The sequence below is a fragment of the Scyliorhinus canicula genome, chromosome 5 (genome assembly GCF_902713615.1).
Source record: "Scyliorhinus canicula chromosome 5, sScyCan1.1, whole genome shotgun sequence".
NCBI lineage: Eukaryota > Metazoa > Chordata > Chondrichthyes > Carcharhiniformes > Scyliorhinidae > Scyliorhinus > Scyliorhinus canicula.
Window position 1 is genome coordinate 61480951 of NC_052150.1, and position 19799 is coordinate 61500749.

Below are 19799 nucleotides of genomic sequence, written 5' to 3' on the forward strand. Positions count from 1 at the left end.
AGAGGGGCTGGTCAGAGGGGATGGTGTCAGTAGGGCTGGGCAGAGGGGCAGGTGTCAGTGGGGCTGGGCAGAGGGGCAGGTGTCAGAGGGGCTGGTGTCAGGGGGGCTTGGCAGAGGGGCTGGGCAGAGGGGCTGGTGTCAGTGGGGCTGGGCAGAGGGGCTGGGCAGGGAGGCTGGGCAGAGGGGCTGGTGTCAGTGGGGCTGGGTAGAGGGGCAGGTGTCAGCGGGTGTGGTGAGATAACCACTGTAGTTATGTGTACTGCAGTAGGGGGATGTATGCCTGTACCTGTAATACAGGTTCCTCCGGTCAGCCCCTGCCGGCTAGCTCCGCCCACAGGGAGCTTGTGTATAAATATGTATGAGAGCTGCTCAGACCCTCAGTCTACAGTTGCGGATGGAGGGACAACATCGTACAGCAATAAAGCCTCTATTGTACTAGTCTCTCGGCTTTGAGTATAATTGTTAGCGCCACAATTTATTGCTGTACGATTTCCCAGTCACCATGGACATCAGAGTCAAGCCTGACCGTCTACAGCTGGATCCACATTCGCCTCACGCCAGAAAAGACTTTGATCACTGGCTCGCAGTCTTCGAGGCCTACATCTCTTCAGCACACCCTCCCCCCGACGGAGGCTCAGAAAAAGAAACTCCTGTACTCCAGACTTAGCTCCAGCGTTTTTCCGCTCATTCGAGATGCGACCGACTACACCGCAGCTATGGAACTGCTCAAGGAGAATTATGCACCATCGACGAACACCCTGTTTGCGAGACATCAACTTTCTACTCGCGTCCAGCAGCCGGGTGAGTCGATTGAGGACTTCTGGAGGGCCCTTATACCTCTGGTACGAGACTGCGACTGCCGGGCCCTCACAGCCGCGGAACATTCGGACTTACTCATGCGCGATGCCTTCGTTACAGGCATTGCATTGGACCCCATCCGGCAACGACTGCTGGAAGGGGTCGCCCCCGACCTCGCGGCCGCAAAGGCCCTGGCGCTCTCCATGACGGCCGCCTCCCGTAGTGCGCACATTTACTCCGCTAGCCACTCGGCCCACCCGTCCTACCCCTCGTGGACCCCGCAAACGGCTCCCCAGGCCCATCCGTCCCACCCCTCGTGGACCCCGCAAACGGCCCCCCCAGCAGCCGCCCCCGCGCACTATGCCTGCGCTGCCCGCCGCACCGCACCCCCTGGGGGTCCCCACTGTTACTTCTGCGGCCAACAGAAGCACCCTCGCCAACGCTGCCCGGCCCGCACAGCGACCTGCAAAGCTTGTGGAAAGAAAGGCCACTTTGCAGCGGTGTGTCAGTCCCGGACGGTCGCTGCTATCGCGCCGCCGATCCCCACGCCTCAGCCGCTCCCTCAATGGGCCCCGCCGTCCGCTTCCCCCGACTCCACGTGCAATCAGTGGGCGCCGCCATCTTTTGCCGCCACGTGCGCCACATGGGCGCCGCCATCTTCATCCACCACAGCCATGTGCGTTCCATGGGCGCCGCCATTTTGTTCCGACCCCATAACGTGCGCTCCATGGACGCCGCCATTTTACCCACAGGTACTGCGGATGCCGCCATCTCGTCTCCAGGGGCCGCCATCACGGGACACGGGTCGCTACCGCTCCTCGTCGGACTCATCTGACTCAACCGCCGACCAACCACTGCTCGCCTCCGTTACGCTCGACCAGTCCCGTCCTCGCAACCTGGCACCCTCTTCCACATCGGTGCTGGTCAACGGCCATGTGACCTCCTGCCTCATCGACTCCGGGAGCACCGAGAGCTTCGTCCACCCGGACACGGTAAGGCGCTATTCCCTTGCGATCCATCCCGCCGACCGGCAGATCTCCCTTGCCTCCGGTTCCCACTCTGTCCCGATCTGGGGTTTCTGCCTGGTTAAACTCACTGTACAGGGTGTGGAATTCGACCGTTTCCGTCTGTACATTCTCCCCGACCTCTGCACTTCACTCCTACTAGGCCTGGATTTCCAGTGCAATCTCCAGAGCCTCACCCTCAAATTCGGTGGACCCCTACCTCCCCTCACCGTTTGCGGCCTCGCGACCCTCAAGGTCGAGCCCCCCTCTCTCTTTGCCAATCTGACTGTGGATTGCAAGCCCGTCGCCACCAGGAGCAGACGGTACAGCACCCAGGACAAGGCCTTCATCAGGTCCGAAGTCCAGCGGCTGCTTCGGGAGGGTATCATCGAGGCCAGCAACAGCCTTTGGAGAGCCCAGGTGGTAGTGGTTAAGAGCGGGGAGAAGCACAGGATGGTCGTGGACTACAGCCAGACCATCAACCGGTACACGCAGCTCGACGCGTACCCCCTCCCCCGCATTTCTGATATGGTCAATCAGATTGCACAGTACCGGGTCTTCTCTACTATTGACCTGAAATCCGCCTACCACCAGCTCCCCATCCGTAAATCGGACCGTCCCTACACTGCCTTTGAGGCGGACGGTCGTCTGTACCAATTTCTGAGGGTTCCCTTCGGCGTCACGAATGGGGTCTCGGTCTTTCAGCGAGAAATGGACCGAATGGTTGACCGGTACGGATTGCAGGCCACCTTCCCGTACCTCGACAATGTCACCATCTGCGGCCATGACCAGCAGGACCATGATGCCAACCTTTATAAATTCCTCCACACCGCATCTCTCCTTAATCTCACGTACAACAAGGAGAAATGCGTGTTCCGCACAGACCGCTTAGCCATCCTTGGCTACGTAGTCCAAAACGGACTACTGGGGCCAGATCCCGACCGCATGCGCCCCCTCATGGAGCTCCCAATTCCCCACTGCCCCAAGGCCCTCAAACGCTGCCTTGGGTTTTTCTCTTATTACGCCCAGTGGGTCCCGCAATACGCAGACAAGGCCCGGCCACTTATCCAGTCCACACATTTTCCCCTCTCGGCCGAGGCACAACAGGCCTTCGCCTGCATTCGATATGACATAGCCAGGGCGGGGATGCACGCCGTAGACGAGACTCTGCCTTTCCAAGTAGAGAGCGACGCTTCAGATGTCGCCCTTGCCGCCACGCTGAATCAGGCCGGCAGACCCGTGGCATTCTTTTCACGCACCCTCCACGCCTCCGAAATTCGGCATTCCTCTGTCGAAAAGGAAGCCCAGGCAATCGTTGAAGCGGTGCGGCACTGGAGGCATTACCTGGCCGGCAGGAGATTCACTCTCCTCACTGACCAACGGTCGGTAGCCTTCATGTTCAACAACACGCAGCGGGGCAAGATCAAGAATGACAAAATCTTGCGGTGGAGAATCGAGCTCTCCACCTTTAACTACGAGATCTTGTATCGCCCCGGCAAGCTCAACGAGCCCCCAGACGCCCTCTCCCGAGGTACATGTGCCAGTGCACAAGTGAACCAGCTCCGTGCCTTGCACAACAGCCTTTGCCATCCGGGGGTCACCCGCTTGTACCATCTGATCAAAGCCCGCAATCTGCCCTACTCCGTCGAGGAAGTACGGACAGTCACCAGAGACTGCCAGATCTGTGCGGAGTGCAAGCCGCACTTCTACCGGCCAGATCGCGCGCGCCTGGTGAAAGCATCCCGCCCCTTTGAACGCCTCAGCGTGGACTTCAAAGGGCCCCTTCCCTCTACCGACCGCAACACCTACATCCTTAGTGTGGTCGATGAATTTTCTAGGTTCCCCTTTGCCATCCCATGCCCAGATATGACGTCTGCCACCGTCATCAAGGCCCTGGATTCCATTTTCACTCTGTTCGGTTTCCCCGACTATATCCACAGTGGCAGGGGATCCTCATTCATGAGCGATGAGCTGCGTCAGTTCCTGCTCAGCAGGGGTATCGCCTCCAGCAGGACGACCAGCTACAACCCCCGGGGAAACGGGCAGGTAGAGAGGGAGAACGGGACGGTATGGAGGGCCGTCCAGCTGGCCCTACGGTCCAGGAACCTCCCAGCCGCTCGCTGGCAGCAGGTCCTCCCTGACGCGCTCCATTCCATTCGGTCGCTACTGTGCACCGCAACCAACAGTACACCCCATGAACGCGTTTTTGCCTTCCCTAGGAAGTCCACATCCGGAGTGTCGCTCCCGACTTGGCTCACGACTCCGGGCCCAGTCCTTCTCCGTAGGCATGTACGGCACCACAAGGCGGAACCCCTGGTGGACAAAGTACGCCTTCTCCACGCCAACCCTCAGTATGCCTACGTGGAGTTCCCCGACAGCCGCCAGGACATAGTCTCGCTCCGGGACCTGGCTCCCTCAGGTGCCGATCCCATGCCCACACCCCTTCCTGCGCCAACCCCAGCGCCCCCCTATTCGTCCCCATCAGGTCCATCCCTCATCCCCCTGCCCACCCTGGAGGACATGGAAGATTTCGGCTTGCTCTCGGAGTCATCCCGCCAACAGCCAGCACCAACACCGCCAACACCTGCACCATCGTTGCCATCACCGCCTGTGCCGACGTCACCACCACAGCTACGCCGATCACAGCGGAACGTCCGACCACCGATTCGGCTCAACCTGTAACCTGCTAACCGGATGGACTCTTGATTTTCCTTGTTGGACCCTCTTGTAAATAGCATCCTTTGTATTACAGTTACATGTCACCCCCGCCGGACTCTTTTTTTACAGGGGGTGAATGTGGTGAGATAACCACTGTAGTTATGTGTACTGCAGTAGGGGGATGTATGCCTGTACCTGTAATACAGGTTCCTCCGGTCAGCCCCTGCCGGCTAGCTCCGCCCACAGGGAGCTTGTGTATAAATATGTATGAGAGCTGCTCAGACCCTCAGTCTACAGTTGCGGATGGAGGGACAACATCGTACAGCAATAAAGCCTCAATTGTACTAGTCTCTCGGCTTTGAGTATAATTGTTAGCGCCACAGCGGGGCTGGGCAGAGGGGCTGGTGTCAGTGGGGCTGGGTAGAGGGGCAGGTGTCAGTGGGGCTGGGTAGAGGGGCAGGTGTCAGTGGGGCTGGGCAGAGGGGCTGGTGTCAGTGGGGCTGGTGTCAGAGGGGCTGGGCAGAGGGGCTGGGCAGAGGGGCTGGTGTCAGAGGGGCTGGTGTCAGAGGGGCTCGTATCAGTGGGGCTGGGCAGAGGGGCTGGGCAGAGGGGCAGGTGTCAGAGGGGCTGAGCAGAGGGGCTGGTGTCAGGGGGGCTGGGCAGAGGAGCTGGGCAGAGGGGCTGGTGTCAGCGGGGCTGGTGTCAGAGGGGCCGGGCAGTGGGGCAGGTGTCAGTGGGGCTGGGCAGTGTGGCTGGTGTCAGGGGGGCTGGTGTCAGAGGGGCTGGTGTCAGAGAGGCTGGGCAGTGGGGCAGGTGTCAGAGGGGCTGGGCAGAGGGGCTGGGCGGAGGGGTTGGACAGTGGGTTTGGGCAGAGGGGCTGGTGTCAGTGGGGCTGGGCAGTGGGGCAGGTGTCAGAGGGGCTGGTGTCAGAGGGGCTGGGCAGTGGGGCAGGTGTCAGAGGGGCTGGGCAGAGGGGCTGGGCAGGGTGCTGGGCAGAGGGGCAAGTGTTAGAGGGGCTGGGCAGAGGGGCTGGTGTCAGTGGGGCTGGGCAGAGGGGCTGGGCAGTGGGGCTGGGCAGAGGGGCTGGGCAGAGGGGCTGGTGTCAGTGGGGCAGGTGTCAGTGGGGCTGGGCAGAGGGGCTGGTGTCAGAGGGGCTGGTGTCAGTGGGGCTGGGCAGAGGGGCTGGTGTCAGGGGAGCTGGGCATAGGGGCAGGTGACAGCGGGGCTGGGCAGAGGGGCTGGGCAGAGGGGCTGGTGTCAGTGGGGCTGGGCAGAGGGGCTGGGCAGAGGGGCTGGTGTCAGGGGGGCTGGGCAGAGGGGCTGGTGTCAGGGGAGCTGGGCAGAGGGGCAGGTGTCAGCGGGGCTGGGCAGAGGGGATGGTGTCAGTGGGGCTGGGCAGAGGGGCAGGTGTCAGTGGGCCTGGGCAGAGGGGCTGGTGTCAGCGCGGCTGGGCAGAGGGGCTGGTGTCAGCGGGGCTGGGCAGAGGGGCTGGTGTCAGGGGGGCTGGTCAGAGGGGCTGGTGTCAGGGGAGCTGGGCAGAGGGGCAGCTGTCAGCGGGGCTGGGCAGAGGGACTGGTGACATGTGGGAACTGGGCAGTGGGGTTGGTGACACTGGGCGGGGCGGCGGGAGGGGGGGGAGCTGGCGTCGGGGCGGCCTGGGCAGAGGGGCAGGTGTTGGGGGGGCTGGGCAGAGGGGCTGGTGTTAGAGGGGCTGGGCAGAGGGGCAGGTGTCAGGGCGCTGGGCAGAGGGGCTGGGCAGAGGGGCTGGTGTTAGAGGGGCTGGTCAGAGGGGATGGTGTCAGTAGGGCAGGGCAGAGGGGCAGGTGTCAGTGGGGCAGGGCAGAGGGGCAGGTTTCAGAGGGGCTGGGCAGAGGGGCAGGTGTCAGAGGGGCTGGTGTCAGGGGGGCCAGTGGGGCTGGGCAGGGAGGCTGGGCAGTGGGGCAGGTGTCAGAGGGGCTGAGCAGAGGGGCTGGTGTCAGAGGGGCTGGGCAGAGGGGCTGGTGTCGGTGGGGCTGGGCAGAGGGGCTGGGCAGTGGGGCTGGGCAGAGGGGCTGGTGTCAGTGGGGCAGGTGTCAGTGGGGCTGGGCAGAGGGGCTGGTGTCAGAGGGGCTGGGCGGAGGGGCTGGTGTCAGTGGGGCTGGGCAGAGGGGCTGGGCAGTGGGGCTGGGCAGAGGGGCTGGTGTCAGAGGGGCTGGGCGGAGGGGCTGGTGTCAGTGGGGCTGGGCAGAGGGGCTGGGCAGAGGGGCTGGTGTCAGAGGGGCTGGGCGGAGGGGCTGGTGTCAGTGGGGCTGGGCAGAGGGGCTGGGCGGTGGGGCTGGTGTCAGAGGGGCTGGGCGGAGGGGCTGGTGTCAGTGCGGCTGGGCAGAGGGGCTGGTGTCAGAGGGGCTGGTGTCAGTGGGGCTGGGCAGAGGGGCTGGGCAGAGGGGCTGGTGTCAGAGGGGCTGGGCGGAGGGGCTGGTGTCAGTGCGGCTGGGCAGAGGGGCTGGTGTCAGAGGGGCTGGTGTCAGTGGGGCTGGGCAGAGGGGCTGGTGTCAGGGGAGCTGGGCAGAGGGGCAGGTGTCAGCGGAGCTGGGCAGAGGGGCTGGTGTCAGTGGGGCTGGGCAGAGGGGCTGGGCAGAGGGGCTGGTGTCAGGGGGGCTGGGCAGAGGGGCTGGTGTCAGGGGAGCTGGGCAGAGGGGCAGGTGTCAGCGGGGCTGGGCAGAGGGGCTGGTGTCAGGGGGGCTGGGCAGAGGGGCTGGTGACATGTGGGAACTGGGCAGTCGGGTTGGTGACACTGGGCGGGGCGGCGGGAGGGGGGGAAGCTGGCGTCGGGGTGGCCTGGGCAGAGGGGCAGGTGTTGGGGGGGCTGGGCAGAGGGGCTGGTGTTAGAGGGGCTGGGCAGAGGGGCTGGGCAGAGGGGCAGGCGTCAGGGGGCTGGGCAGAGGGGCTGGGCACAGGGGCTGGTGTCAGAGGGGCTGGGCAGAGGGGCTGGTGTTAGAGGGGCTGGTCAGAGGGGATGGTGTCAGTAGGGCAGGGCAGAGGGGCTGGTGTCAGTGGGGCTGGGCAGAGGGGCAGGTGTCAGTGGGGCTGGGCAGAGGGGCAGGTGTCAGAGGGGCTGGTGTCAGAGGGGCTGGGCAGAGGGGCTGGTGTCAGTGGGGCTGGGCAGAGGGGCTGGGCAGGGAGGCTGGGCAGCGGGGCTGGTGTCAGTGGGGCTGGGAAGAGGGGCAGGTGTCAGCGGGGCTGGGCAGAGGGGCTGGTGTCAGTGGGGCTGGGTAGAGGGGCAGGTGTCAGTGGGGCTGGGTAGAGGGGCAGGTGTCAGTGGGGCTGGGCAGTGGGGCTGGTGTCAGTGGGGCTGGTGTCAGAGGGGCTGGGCAGAGGGGCTGGGCAGAGGGGCTGGTGTCAGAGGGGCTGGTGTCAGAGGGGCTCGTGTCAGTGGGGCTGGGCAGAGGGGCAGGTGTCAGAGGGGCTGAGCAGAGGGGCTGGTGTCAGGGGGGCTGGGCAGAGGAGCTGGGCAGAGGGGCTGGTGTCAGCGGGGCTGGAGTCAGGGGGGCCGGGCAGTGGGTCAGGTGTCAGTGGGGCTGGGCAGTGTGGCTGGTGTCAGGGGGGCTGGTGTCAGAGGGGCTGGTGTCAGAGAGGCTGGGCAGTGGGGCAGGTGTCAGAGGGGCTGGGCAGAGGGGCTGGGCAGAGGGGTTGGACAGTGGGTTTGGGCAGAGGGGCTGGTGTCAGTGGGGCTGGGCAGTGGGGCAGGTGTCAGAGGGGCTGGTGTCAGAGGGGCTGGGCAGTGGGGCAGGTGTCAGAGGGGCTGGGCAGAGGGGCTGGGCAGGGGAGCTGGGCAGAGGGGCTGGTGTTAGAGGGGCTGGGCAGAGGGGCAGGTGTCAGGGGGCTGGGCAGAGGGGCTGGTGTCAGAGGGGCTGGGCAGAGGAGCTGGTGTTAGAGGGGCTGGTGAGAGGGGATGGTGTCAGTAGGGCAGGGCAGAGGGGCAGGTGTCAGTGGGGCAGGGCAGAGGGGCAGGTTTCAGAGGGGCTGGGCAGAGGGGCAGGTGTCAGAGGGGATGGTGTCAGGGGGGCCAGTGGGGCTGGGCAGGGAGGCTGGGCAGTGGGGCTGGTGTCAGTGGGGCTGGGCAGTGGGGCTGGGCATAGGGGCTAGGCATAGGGGCAGGTGTCAGAGGGGCTGGGCAGAGGGGCTGGTGACATGTGGGAACTGGGCAGTGGGGTTGGTGACACTGGGCGGGGCGGCGGGAGGGGGGGAGCTGGCGTTGTGGCGGCCTGGGCAGAGGGGCAGGTGTGGGGGGGCTGGGCAGAGGGGCTGGTGTTAGAGGGGCTGGGCAGAGGGGCAGGTGTCAGGGGGCTGGGCAGAGGGGCTGGTGTCAGGGGGGCTGGTGTCAAAGGGGCTGGTGTCAGAGGGGCTGGGCAGAGGGGCTGGTGTTAGAGGGGCTGGTCAGAGGGGATGGTGTCAGTACGGCAGGGCAGAGGGGCAGGTGTCAGAGGGGCTGGGCAGAGGGGCTGGTGTCAGAGGGGCTGGGCCGAGGGGCTGGTGTCAGTGGGGCTGGGCAGAGGGGCAGGTGTCAGTGGGGCTGGGCAGAGGGGCAGGTGTCAGTGGGGCAGGGCAGAGGGGCAGGTTTCAGAGGGGCTGGTGTCAGGGGGGTTCGGCAGAGTGGCTGGGCAGAGGGGCTGGTGTCAGTGGGGCTGGGTAGAGGGGCAGGTGTCAGTGGGGCTGGGCAGAGGGGCTGGTGTCAGAGGGGCTGGGCAGAGGGGCTGGTGTCAGTGGGGCTGGGCAGAGGGGCAGGTGTCAGTGGGGCTGGGCAGAGGTGCAGGTGTCAGTGGGGCAGGGCAGAGGGGCAGGTTTCAGAGGGGCTGGGCAGAGGGGCAGGTGTCAGAGGGGCTGGTGTCAGGGGGGGCCAGTGGGGCTGGGCAGGGAGGCTGGGCAGTGGGGCTGGTGTCAGTGGGGCTGGGCAGTGGGGCTGGGCAGTGGGGCTGGTGTCAGTGGGGTTGGGCATTGGGGCTGGGCAGTGGGGCTGGTGTCAGTGGGGCTGGGCAGTGTGGCTGGTGTCAGGGGGGCTGGTGTCAGAGGGGCTGGTGTCAGAGAGGCTGGGCAGTGGGGCAGGTGTCAGAGGGGCTGGGCAGAGGGGGCTGGGCAGAGGGGTTGGACAGTGGGTTTGGGCAGAGGGGCTGGTGTCAGTGGGGCTGGGCAGTGGGGCAGGTGTCAGAGGGGCTGGTGTCAGAGGGGCTGGGCAGTGGGGCAGGTGTCAGAGGGGCTGGGCAGAGGGGCTGGGCAGGGGAGCTGGGCAGAGGGGCAAGTGTTAGAGGGGCTGGGCAGAGGGGCTGGTGTCAGTGTGGCTGGGCAGAGGGGCTGGGCAGTGGGGCTGGGCTGAGGGGCTGGGCAGAGGGGCTGGTGTCAGTGGGGCAGGTGTCAGTGGGGCTGGGCAGAGGGGCTGGTGTCAGAGGGGCTGGTGTCAGTGGGGCTGGGCAGAGGGGCTGGTGTCAGGGGAGCTGGGCAGAGGGGCAGGTGTCAGCGGGGCTGGGCAGAGGGGCTGGGCAGAGGGGCTGGTGTCAGTGGGGCTGGGCAGAGGGGCTGGGCAGAGGGGCTGGTGTCAGGGGGGCTGGGCAGAGGGGCTGGTGTCAGGGGAGCTGGGCAGAGGGGCAGGTGTCAGCGGGGCTGGGCAGAGGGGCTGGTGTCAGCGCGGCTGGGCAGAGGGGCTGGTTTTAAGCGCGGCTGGGCAGAGGGGCTGGGCAGGGAGGCTGGGCAGTGGGGCTGGTGTCAGTGGGGCTGGGCAGTGGGGCTGGTGTCAGGGGGGTTGGTGTCAGAGGGGCTGGTGTCAGATGGGCTGGGCAGTGTGGCTGGTGTCAGGGGGGCTGGAGTCAGAGGGGCTGGTGTCAGAGGGGCTGGGCAGTGGGGCAGGTGCCGGGGGCTGTGCAGTGTGGCTGGCGTCACGGGGTGAACATGTCACGGGGGACAGGTCACAGGGGGTGACAGGGCACGGGGGACAATTCATGGGCACGGGGGGGGGGGGGGTCACGTCACAGTAATAGGGGAACAGGTCATGGGGGGACAGATAATGGGGTACAAGTCACGGGCGGGACAAGTCACAGTAACGGGGGGACAGGTCACAGTCAAGGGAGGGACAGGTCACGGGGGCACAAGTCATGGTCACGGGGGGACAGGTCACGGTAACGGGGGAAAAGGTCACGGGGAGGACAGGTCACAGCCAGGGCGGTGACAAGTCACTGTTGGGGGAGAGTTCACGGAGGAACAGGTCAAGGTCAGGGTGGGATAGGTCATGGTCAGGGGGACAGGTCACAGGGGGGTCAGGTCACGGGGGACAGGTCACGGTCAGGGTGGGATAAGTCATGGTCAGGGGGACAGGTCACGGGGGGACAGGTCACAGTCACGGGGGGACAGGTCACGGGGAACAGGTCAGTCATGGGGGAACAGTTCACAGGGGGCAGGTCACGAGGGAAACAGGTCACAGGGCGACAGGTCACGGTCACGGGGGGTGGATAGGTCATGGTCACGGGGGTGGAGACAGGTCACGATCACAGTGGGGGTGGGGTAATAGGTCACGGTCACGGGGAGGACTGGTCACGGGGAACAGGTCTCACGGTCACAGGGGAGGGACAGGTCATGGTCGCGGGGCGCGGGACATGTGACGGTCACATCGGGGGGTAACAGGTCACGGTCACGGGGGACAGGTTACGGTCGCGGGGGGGTACAGGTCACGGTCACGAGGAGTACAGGTCACGGTCACAGCTGGGGCACAGGTCACAGGGACATGTCACGGTTGCACAGGTCACGGGGACAGGTCACGGTCAGGGGGGTACAGGTCACGGGACAGGTCAAGGTCACGGGGACAGGTCAAGGTCACGGGGGAACAGGTCACAGGGACAGGTCAAGTTCGCACAGGTCACGGGGAAAGGTCACGGGGGAACAGGTCACGGGGACAGGTCAAGGTCGCACAGGTCACGGGGGGCCAGGTCACGGGCGTCTCGCGGCCACGTGCCTCCCAGCCCCGAGGGGCGGGTGTGCTGTCCGCTGGCTGCGAGGGGCGTGTGTGTGAATTACGATTGTTCCTGTCCCTCGCTCTGCCGTTGGTCGCTTTTTTTTCGCTCTCTCCTTGTTTACTGCGCAGCACAATGGCATACCCAGCAGAAACTTCTGGTCGGTCTCCTCATTCATCTCGTGTGGAAAGAAAAGAGATTGTCAGCTCATCTAACCCGGTCTGTTTGTACTGAAAGCTCCCTCCCTCCCTCCATCTCGCCTCCTTCGCAGTTCCATCCAGACCGTGCGTGCAGACTGCAAGAAGCAGATACCATGCTCAAACTGACAGCATTTCAGACCCATTACTGGCCGCTCGTGCGATTCCTCGTCCCCCTGGCGATCACCAATATAGCCGTAGATTTGGGGGAACAGGTCAGTGATTTTATTTTCAGTCTGTCGGTGCAATTCATGTCTATCGGCTATGGGAGCTGTCGTTTATGTTTAATATGCGCTCCCGGGCGCTTTGAGTGAGCGGATGACATTTTGTCAGCGCGGCGTTAAAACGACAAGACGTTTTCCTCTTTGCGACAAGGGGAGTGAGGGTGATCAGCTGTGTGGTCAGCACAGCCCCAACCCCTTCTTTATCTGGAGACCGAGCTATTATCAATGTGCAAGGCTAAGGCAGTCCCGCAGATTTATTCCTTGGGTTTTCATGTGTGTAAGATTTTTAAAAATAATAAATATTATACATTCAGTGAATTTGAGTCCAGTGGAATTTCCCATCAAGGTGCGGGAACACCAGGATGGGATACAGATCACTTGCCAATCCTCCGCCTTGTTCGGCTGAATTCCACATCCCTGTGTAGAATGTAAATGCAGCAGTTCCCCCTGTGGTCACAGTTCTGGGCTCGGAGATGGATCGATTCCCGCTCCCACCCAATTATATGCCATAGATAAATTGTACCGTGATTCCATGTTTAAATCCCCCACCCCACTCCCAATCCCTGCTTAATCACGCTGTCTATCCGGTCAAGGTTCAGCTGCAGCATTCTGCCTCTCTGGCGACTGCTATCTTTCTAGCTGCAGTTGAGTGGGGCTTTCATTTGATCAGGCAGATTGTGTATCCATAGATTAGTCCATTGTGTTTCTATCATGCTGTTAATTCAGACTGTTAGTTTAGTTATGCCTCTCTTACAAAGGTAGATGCCCACTCTCACAAGGTGACAGAGCTGGCAAATGATTCCCAACATAATCCATAAAACAGATCTTGCTACAAAAAGAGGGCATCTCCATTATTAAAATGTTAATTGTGAATTTATTAACTTCCCTTCACTCGTGGTGAAAATGATTAGTGTGATTTCTGAGGTAGCAGTAAATCATGGGTGACATCCCTTTATAATAACCTTGCTACAGCTAACCTCACCACTGATAGAAAGGTGAACAAACAGCCAGGGTTTCTGCTCTGTTGCTGTCCACTGATATGTGCTGCAAAGTTAACATGGATATCAGAAAGTAACAGGTTGACGTTTTTGCAATGCCATCCTATTTGAAAGATCTGTCAACAATCAATACAAAAACTTGCATGACGAATGGACATTTGGGTAAGGCAGCTGAGGTTTAACTGGCCCTTTCCTCACCAATATCCACGGTTTCTCATTTTACAACAGTTTTACCCCAGTCAAACTGATCAAGCCCGAAGCTCAAGTTTGCAACCTCTGCTCTTTTACCACTTGTCCATTATGAGTGCTCCTACTTGACTTTGACAATTGTAACACAGCTTTTTTAAATTTTGAGGTGCAACACAGCTTTTACCATCATGGTCCTGTGCTCTCAAATGTTCTTCCTAATTATTTCCAGCAATTCCACCTTCAAATTGACCATAAAATCTACCTTTTCAACCACACGTGTGTCCTCTTCCTTTACTGTTCATTATCTATTTATCTTGTCCGAGTCTCTTTTTTGCGAAACATCTTGGCACAACATTTAGCCAAATTAAAGGTGCAACACAGCATTTGTGAAATTAAAATCAGCTGCTTGAGCTGTCTTGTCACAGAGATAGATAGGTTCTTGATTAATAAGGGGATCAGGGGTTATGGGGAGAAGGCAGGAGAATAGGGATAAGAAAAATATCAGCCATGATTGAATGGCAGAGCAACTCGATGGGCCAAGTGGCCTAATTCTGCTCCGATGTCTTATGGTCTTACTATTACATACTTTTGTAGGGGTGGTAATTAGCCTGGTTCAAAGAAATGTGATTACTCTTATTATATCTGGGGTGAGCTAGACCTGAACATTGCCTTTATTTTTGTATTTTAATTCTTTAATTTCATTCTTTTCATGCGTGTGGGTATTGCTGGCTAGTCCAGCATATATTGTCTATCCCTAATTGCCATTGAGAGGCGGTAGTAAGCTCCCTCTTGAAGTGCTGCAGCCCATGTGGTGTAGGTATATCCACAGTGCTGTTAGGGAAGGAGTTGCAAGGTATTCACCCCGCAACTGTGAAGGAATACATTTCTAAGTCAGGATGGTGCTTGGCTTGGAGGGGAGCCTGCAGGTGGTGGTGTTCCCCTACATACTTGTCCTTCTCGGTGGTAGAAATCACAGGTTTGCAGAGGGTTGTCAAAGCAGTCCTGACCAGGTGTATCATAGAATTTTTTCATAGAATTTACAGTGCAGAAGGAGGCCATTCGGCCCATCGAGTCTGCACCGGCTCTTGGAAAGAGCACCGACCGAAGGTCCACACCTCCACCCTATCCCCATAACCCAGTAACCCCACCCAACACTAAGGGCAATTTAGTATGGCCAATCCACCTAACATGCACATCTTTGGACTGTGGAAGGAAACCGGAGCACCTGGAGGAAATCCACGCACACACTGGGAGGATGTGCAGACTCAGCACAGACAGTGACCCAAGCTGGAATCGAACCTGGGACCCTGGAGCTGTGAAGCAATTGCGCTATCCACAATGCTACCATGCTGTATATGGTACACATTGCTGCAACTATGCACTGGTGGTGCAAGGAGTGAATGTATAAGGTATAAATCAAACAATCTGCTTTGTTTTGGATGGTATCAAGCTTTGTGAATGTTTTGGAGCTGCACTCATCCAGGCAAGTGGAAAGTATTCCATTAAATTATTGATTTGTGTCTTGAACATGGTGTCCTGACTTTGAGGAGTCAGGAGGTGAGCTACCTGCTGCAGAATTCCCAGTCTCTGATCAATTCTTGTACCTACAAGAATTCTTGTAGCTCGTCCAGTTCGGTTTCTGGCCAGTGTTAACCCTAGGATGTTGTAATGGGCTACTCAGCAATGGGAAAGTCACTGAATGTCATGGGCCATGAGAATCAGCAGGAAGTTGAAGCCACAGCACTTCATGTGGTTCAGAGTCCATGTTGCTGACTTCCTCCATCCTAACTGTGTTCCGCTGTGCTGCCACCTTTGGGTCTGTCCTGCCTGTGGGACAGGACACACCCTGTCATCCAGGGATGATGATAGTGGTGTCCAGTATATCGTCTCTCGGGTATGATTTGGAGAGTATGACTATTCTGTTGGACAACCCTCCAGATTTTAACACATGCACCGAGGTGTGGTTAAGGAGGACTTTGCAGGCTTGAAAGGGTCAGAATTGCCATTGTCATTTCCAGTGCCGAGGTCAAATCCGGCTGAGTCCGGTTTCATTGCTTTTAAGCTTTATAGCAGTTATGACTTGCTATTACAGACACTAGCTTTCAATTCCAGATTTTATTAATTTAATTCAAAGTCCACCAGCTGCTGTGATGGGTTTTGAACCCATGTCCCCAGGACATTGGCATGGACGTCTAGATAAATAGTCCAGTGACATTACCAATACGCCATCACCTCCCCTGTATGAATCTTTGTTGTGATCGTGATCACTACCTAAATATTCATTCTGACTACCTGAGAACTTATTTTTAGTGCGGCAGCAAGTCATCCTCAACACTGAGGGACTGCCTAAGGAGAAAAGATTCATTCTGGCTATAATCAGGTCATCCACACTATAATATAAATTAAGTTGTTACACTTCTCTTGGAGGAACAGAGAATCACTAGGGAAGTATTGACTGAAGAGACTGAAGATGCTGCTTTGAAGGTACTATTACTGGCAAATGTAAGCAAAGCTTCCATTGCTGATCTTTATGGATAGACGTTGGAGATGTCATCCTGGGAAAGAGGATCATAATTGCAGACTTTTGAATTTTTCAACTTGTGCTTTGGAATAAATTCAGTATTTAAATCGTTTTAAATAGATCTTTTGCCTGTTCTAGCTATCACTGAATACTTATTGTGTGTCTGGATAAATACAACAGTTCATTTGTTTGTTAACATAACCTGTATAATGTTGTTCCAGCAGGGTAACAGACACCGAGTCAGCTTGATTCTTAATAATAATTGTGGGGATGTCTCAGTCTGATTCTTAGATAGTAGAATTGTTGTTTTACATACAGGTTACAGCAAAGAAACAGACCATTTGGCCTAACATGATTATGCTGATGGGTATCCTACAAACAAGCCTCCTCTTAATATTCTTCACCTCAACAGCATTGCTTTATTCTTCTAATGTTTATCTAGCTCAGTCGTTCCCAACCTTGGCACACCTTAATACTATAAAAAATTTTAAAGTATCCCCCTATTTTCTCCAACTGAACTGCTCCTCGCAAAATCCTTTTATCTCTAAAACCTCCTAAAACAATGTCAAGCCACCATTTAATACAATATTCATCAAGTTTACAGTGAAAACCTTATCACCATTTGCATGCCAAATACAATATTGGAGCCTATTTCTCCTTTTCTTAACTTTATTGGTTCATGCTTCTTACCTTTGTCAACTCTTCCCTTGCTGGGAACTTTTTTTTTTCACTTCTCCCTGACTTCTCTCTTGTTTTTCCTGTCTCCCTCGCTTCTCTAGGCTTTTGTGCCCTTTTTATGTTTTTGCGCAGGCACATGGAACCTTTGTCTTCAACTCCATGGTTGTAATCTCCAATTCCCAAAGAACCTGGAGTACCCTGTGCATTCATCAATCGGTAAGAAGTCTTACAACACCAGGTTAAAGTCCAACATGTTTGTTTCAAACACTAGCTTTCGGAGCACTGCTCCTGCCTCAGGTGAATGAAGAGGTATGTTCCAGAAACATCTATATCGACAAATTCAAAGATGCCAGACAATGCTTAGAATGCGAGCATTCAGGGCTTCATCAATCAGGGATGAGCTGCATATACATGGTTCTGAATGTTTCATGTTGGTAATCCGAACCGTTCATGCGCCAGCCAGGAAAGGGCCATGTGTAGTTCTGATTTTTTTTTTACAATTAGGCCCATGCGCACGTGCCTGATCAATGTAAAAAATCCGAACCATGTATGTGTGGCCTATTCCCAGCCAGCCCATGTGTGTGAGGCCTAAGTTTCTTTGTGACTTGGGGATGCTCGACCATGGAGTTGAAACCAAGGATTAGATTAACTTTTTTTTCATTAATGTTTAATCATTTTGAATCTTAGTTTGCAGCATACTTGTGGAGTCTTTACGGCACACCGTTTGGGAACATCTGATCTAGCTTCCCCTTCAATGTATCCATGCTCTTCAGCTCAGCTACTCTGTGGCAATGAGTTCCACATTCTAACCATTCTCCAAGTGAAGTTTCTCCTTAATTCCCTGTTGCATTTATTTGTGGCTGCTCTATGGCCACTCGTTCTGGACTCTCCCAATAAGTGGAAATGTCTCTATGTCCCCCATGTTAAACCCTTCTGTTATTTTAAAGACCTCTACCAGTTCAGCCTTCAAGATTTTCCTTTTTGGATAATAACAGTTCCAGCCTCTTCAATATTTCCTGATATTGTAACCTCTCCGTTCTGGTATCATCTTTGTAAATCTTTTTCCACCTTCTCCAGTCTCTAGAAACTCGATCTGTGGACAGGTTGAACATACTGATAAAGTTCCAAGTGTTCATGATTAGCTTTATTCAGGTAGAGTACAATGGCCTACTGGCCGCTGTGCAGCTACAAGTAAGATAGCAGCCATATATATTTCTGACACTGGTCACACGTGGTCTGATCACAAACAATAGAATTTATTCCATTAATTCATCTGTCGACAAGGTAGTAAAAAAAACTAAAGTTAAAATGGCAATGAGGAATTTGTTTTCAAGCAACGAGTGACGAAAACTGGAATAAACATACTTCCAGCTAGAGCAGTTTGATGAAAACCTTGAAATTATTTTGGAAGCATCTAAAATGTGGAAGAGTTAGCAGAGGGTTTATGGGTGTCTCTCTACAGATGGGATAATTGATAGCCTTCCCCAAAATTAATTACCTTGTGATCTTTTTAAAATGCACTGTCGTTATTCCAAGCTTTCAGGGCAATGTTCTTGCAATGATTACGAGAGGCAATTGATAATTTTACACATTGTGCATCTTAATGAAATACAATGTGCAATCATCCATGCTGCTGATCAGCATCTCAAAACTAATGGTGGCAGTGATGAGTTGCTACTCTTTCATGACCCAGTCCATCCGCTTTCATAACAAAATGTGAAAATGCTGCAACGCACAATATTTTTTATGGATTTAGCAAATGTTTGGAAAAACTGTTACGAAATATGGAATATCTTTAACCTCCAGACTGATATTTTGTGCTTTCATGCAAGAACATTGCAAATCATTAATTGATGCATTAACATACTGCTTACCCCAGATGCATCAACAGGTTTACTAACATGATGATGTAAAATATGCATGCATTGAACTGCAGCAGTGACTGTCTCACAGCCAACCAGTTCTTAATTTTTGCCAGTATTCTAGCTCTACTATGCAGTCTTATACTTCAGGCTCAGGACAATACTAAGATAATGGACTGAGTGAGCTGTGAGGCCTGATATCTCAATAGTATTTATCTGCAGTCTATAAGATAAAGGAAACAAAACTATGTTTTGCATAACATTAAACTATATACACCAATATTAATCGTGTCAAATCTATATGTGGATGAATGGGTTAGGTAATGTAAATCCCTCGTGTCACAGCTGATGAGTTAGATGATCTGTTGAAAATTGGTGGTTTATTTTCTATAAACTGCGACTTCCAGCTCCTGGTTTTGTGATGGTATGAAATTTGGTCTGCTCTGTTGAATTGTCAGCGTTCTTTAGGGGTGTTCTCTAAAGCATACTTCAGTACAAGGTGCCGCATAAAAGATTGATCCACAAGGTGAGATTGCAGAAGGTTGCGGGTAGACTACAAGATTAGATTGAGGATTGGCAGACTACAGAAAGCAGAGGGTCAGGTTAAATGAGTCCTTCTCTGGCTGGCGAACTGTAACTAGTGGGGTTCTGCAGGGGTCAGTCCTCGGATATCAACTGTTTACAATCTATATAAATGACCTGTAGGAAGGTACAGAGTGGAACATAGCAAAATATGCGGATGATACTAAAATAAGTGGAAAAGCAGGCAGTGAAGAGGAGATACAGATATAGATAGGTTAGCCGATTGGGCCAAAATTTGGCAGATGGAGTTTAATCCATAAGTGTGAGGTTATCCATTTTGGCTGAAAAAAAATTACAGTCAGATATAGATAGGCTAGGAGATTGGGCAAAAATTTGGCAGATGGAGTGTGGACTTTGGCCGAAGCAATAGTCCGGCAAAGTTGTATCTAAATGGAAAGCAGATACAAAATGCATCTGGGTGTCTTTGTTCATGAATCACAGAAAGTCTGTACGCAGGTACAAAATGTAATAAGAAAGGCAAATGGAATGGTAGTGTTTCCTGCAAAAGGACTGGAGTATAAAAGTAGAGAAGTGTTGTTGCAATTGTGTTAGGGTGTTGGTGAGACCGCATCTGGAGTACTGTGTCCAGTTTTGGTCTCCTTATTTGAGGAAGGATATGGTCGCATTGGAGGCAGTTCAGAGGAGGTTCACCAGATTTATTCCAGGGATGAAGGGGTTGATGTATGAGGAGCGATTAAACAGTTTGGGATGATACTCGCTGGAGTTTAGAAGAATGAGAAGGGATCTGAGCGAGGTATATAAAATTTTAAAAGGTATTGATAAAGTAAATATAGACCAAATATTCTCCCTTGTGGGGCAATCTAGAACAAGAGGCCACAGATATAGGTTGATAGGCAGTAGATTTAGAACTGAGATGAGGAGGCACTACTTCTCGCAGAGGGTGGTGAATTTATCGAATTCGCTGCCCCATAGTGCGGTGGAGTCTGAGTCATTAAATGGTTAATGATTCAGATGGTTAATGGTTAAGAGGGAGATGGATATAGTTCTGATTTTTAAAAAGGGTTAAAAGGATATGGGAACAGGTAGGGAGGTGGATTTGAGACCAGGAAGAGATCAGCTATGATCTGATTGAATGACAGGGCAAGCTCAAGGG

The 19799-nt window shown here is 55.7% G+C and overlaps 1 protein-coding gene across 2 annotated transcripts in view; it reads left to right on the forward strand.

Moving 5' to 3' along the window:
• The first annotated feature begins 11454 nt into the window (after window positions 1-11454).
• Window positions 11455-19799, forward strand: part of LOC119966017 (progressive ankylosis protein homolog B-like) — a 250863-nt gene continuing 242518 nt past the window's right edge. Inside the window, exon 1 of one of the 2 annotated variants that reach the window (XM_038797157.1) lies at window positions 11455-11846. In XM_038797157.1, the coding sequence (XP_038653085.1) occupies window positions 11748-11846 (99 nt within the window). In that variant the 5' untranslated portion in view covers window positions 11455-11747. The remainder of the gene's footprint in view (window positions 11847-19799) is intronic. The other variant, XM_038797155.1, reaches the window with a different exon arrangement.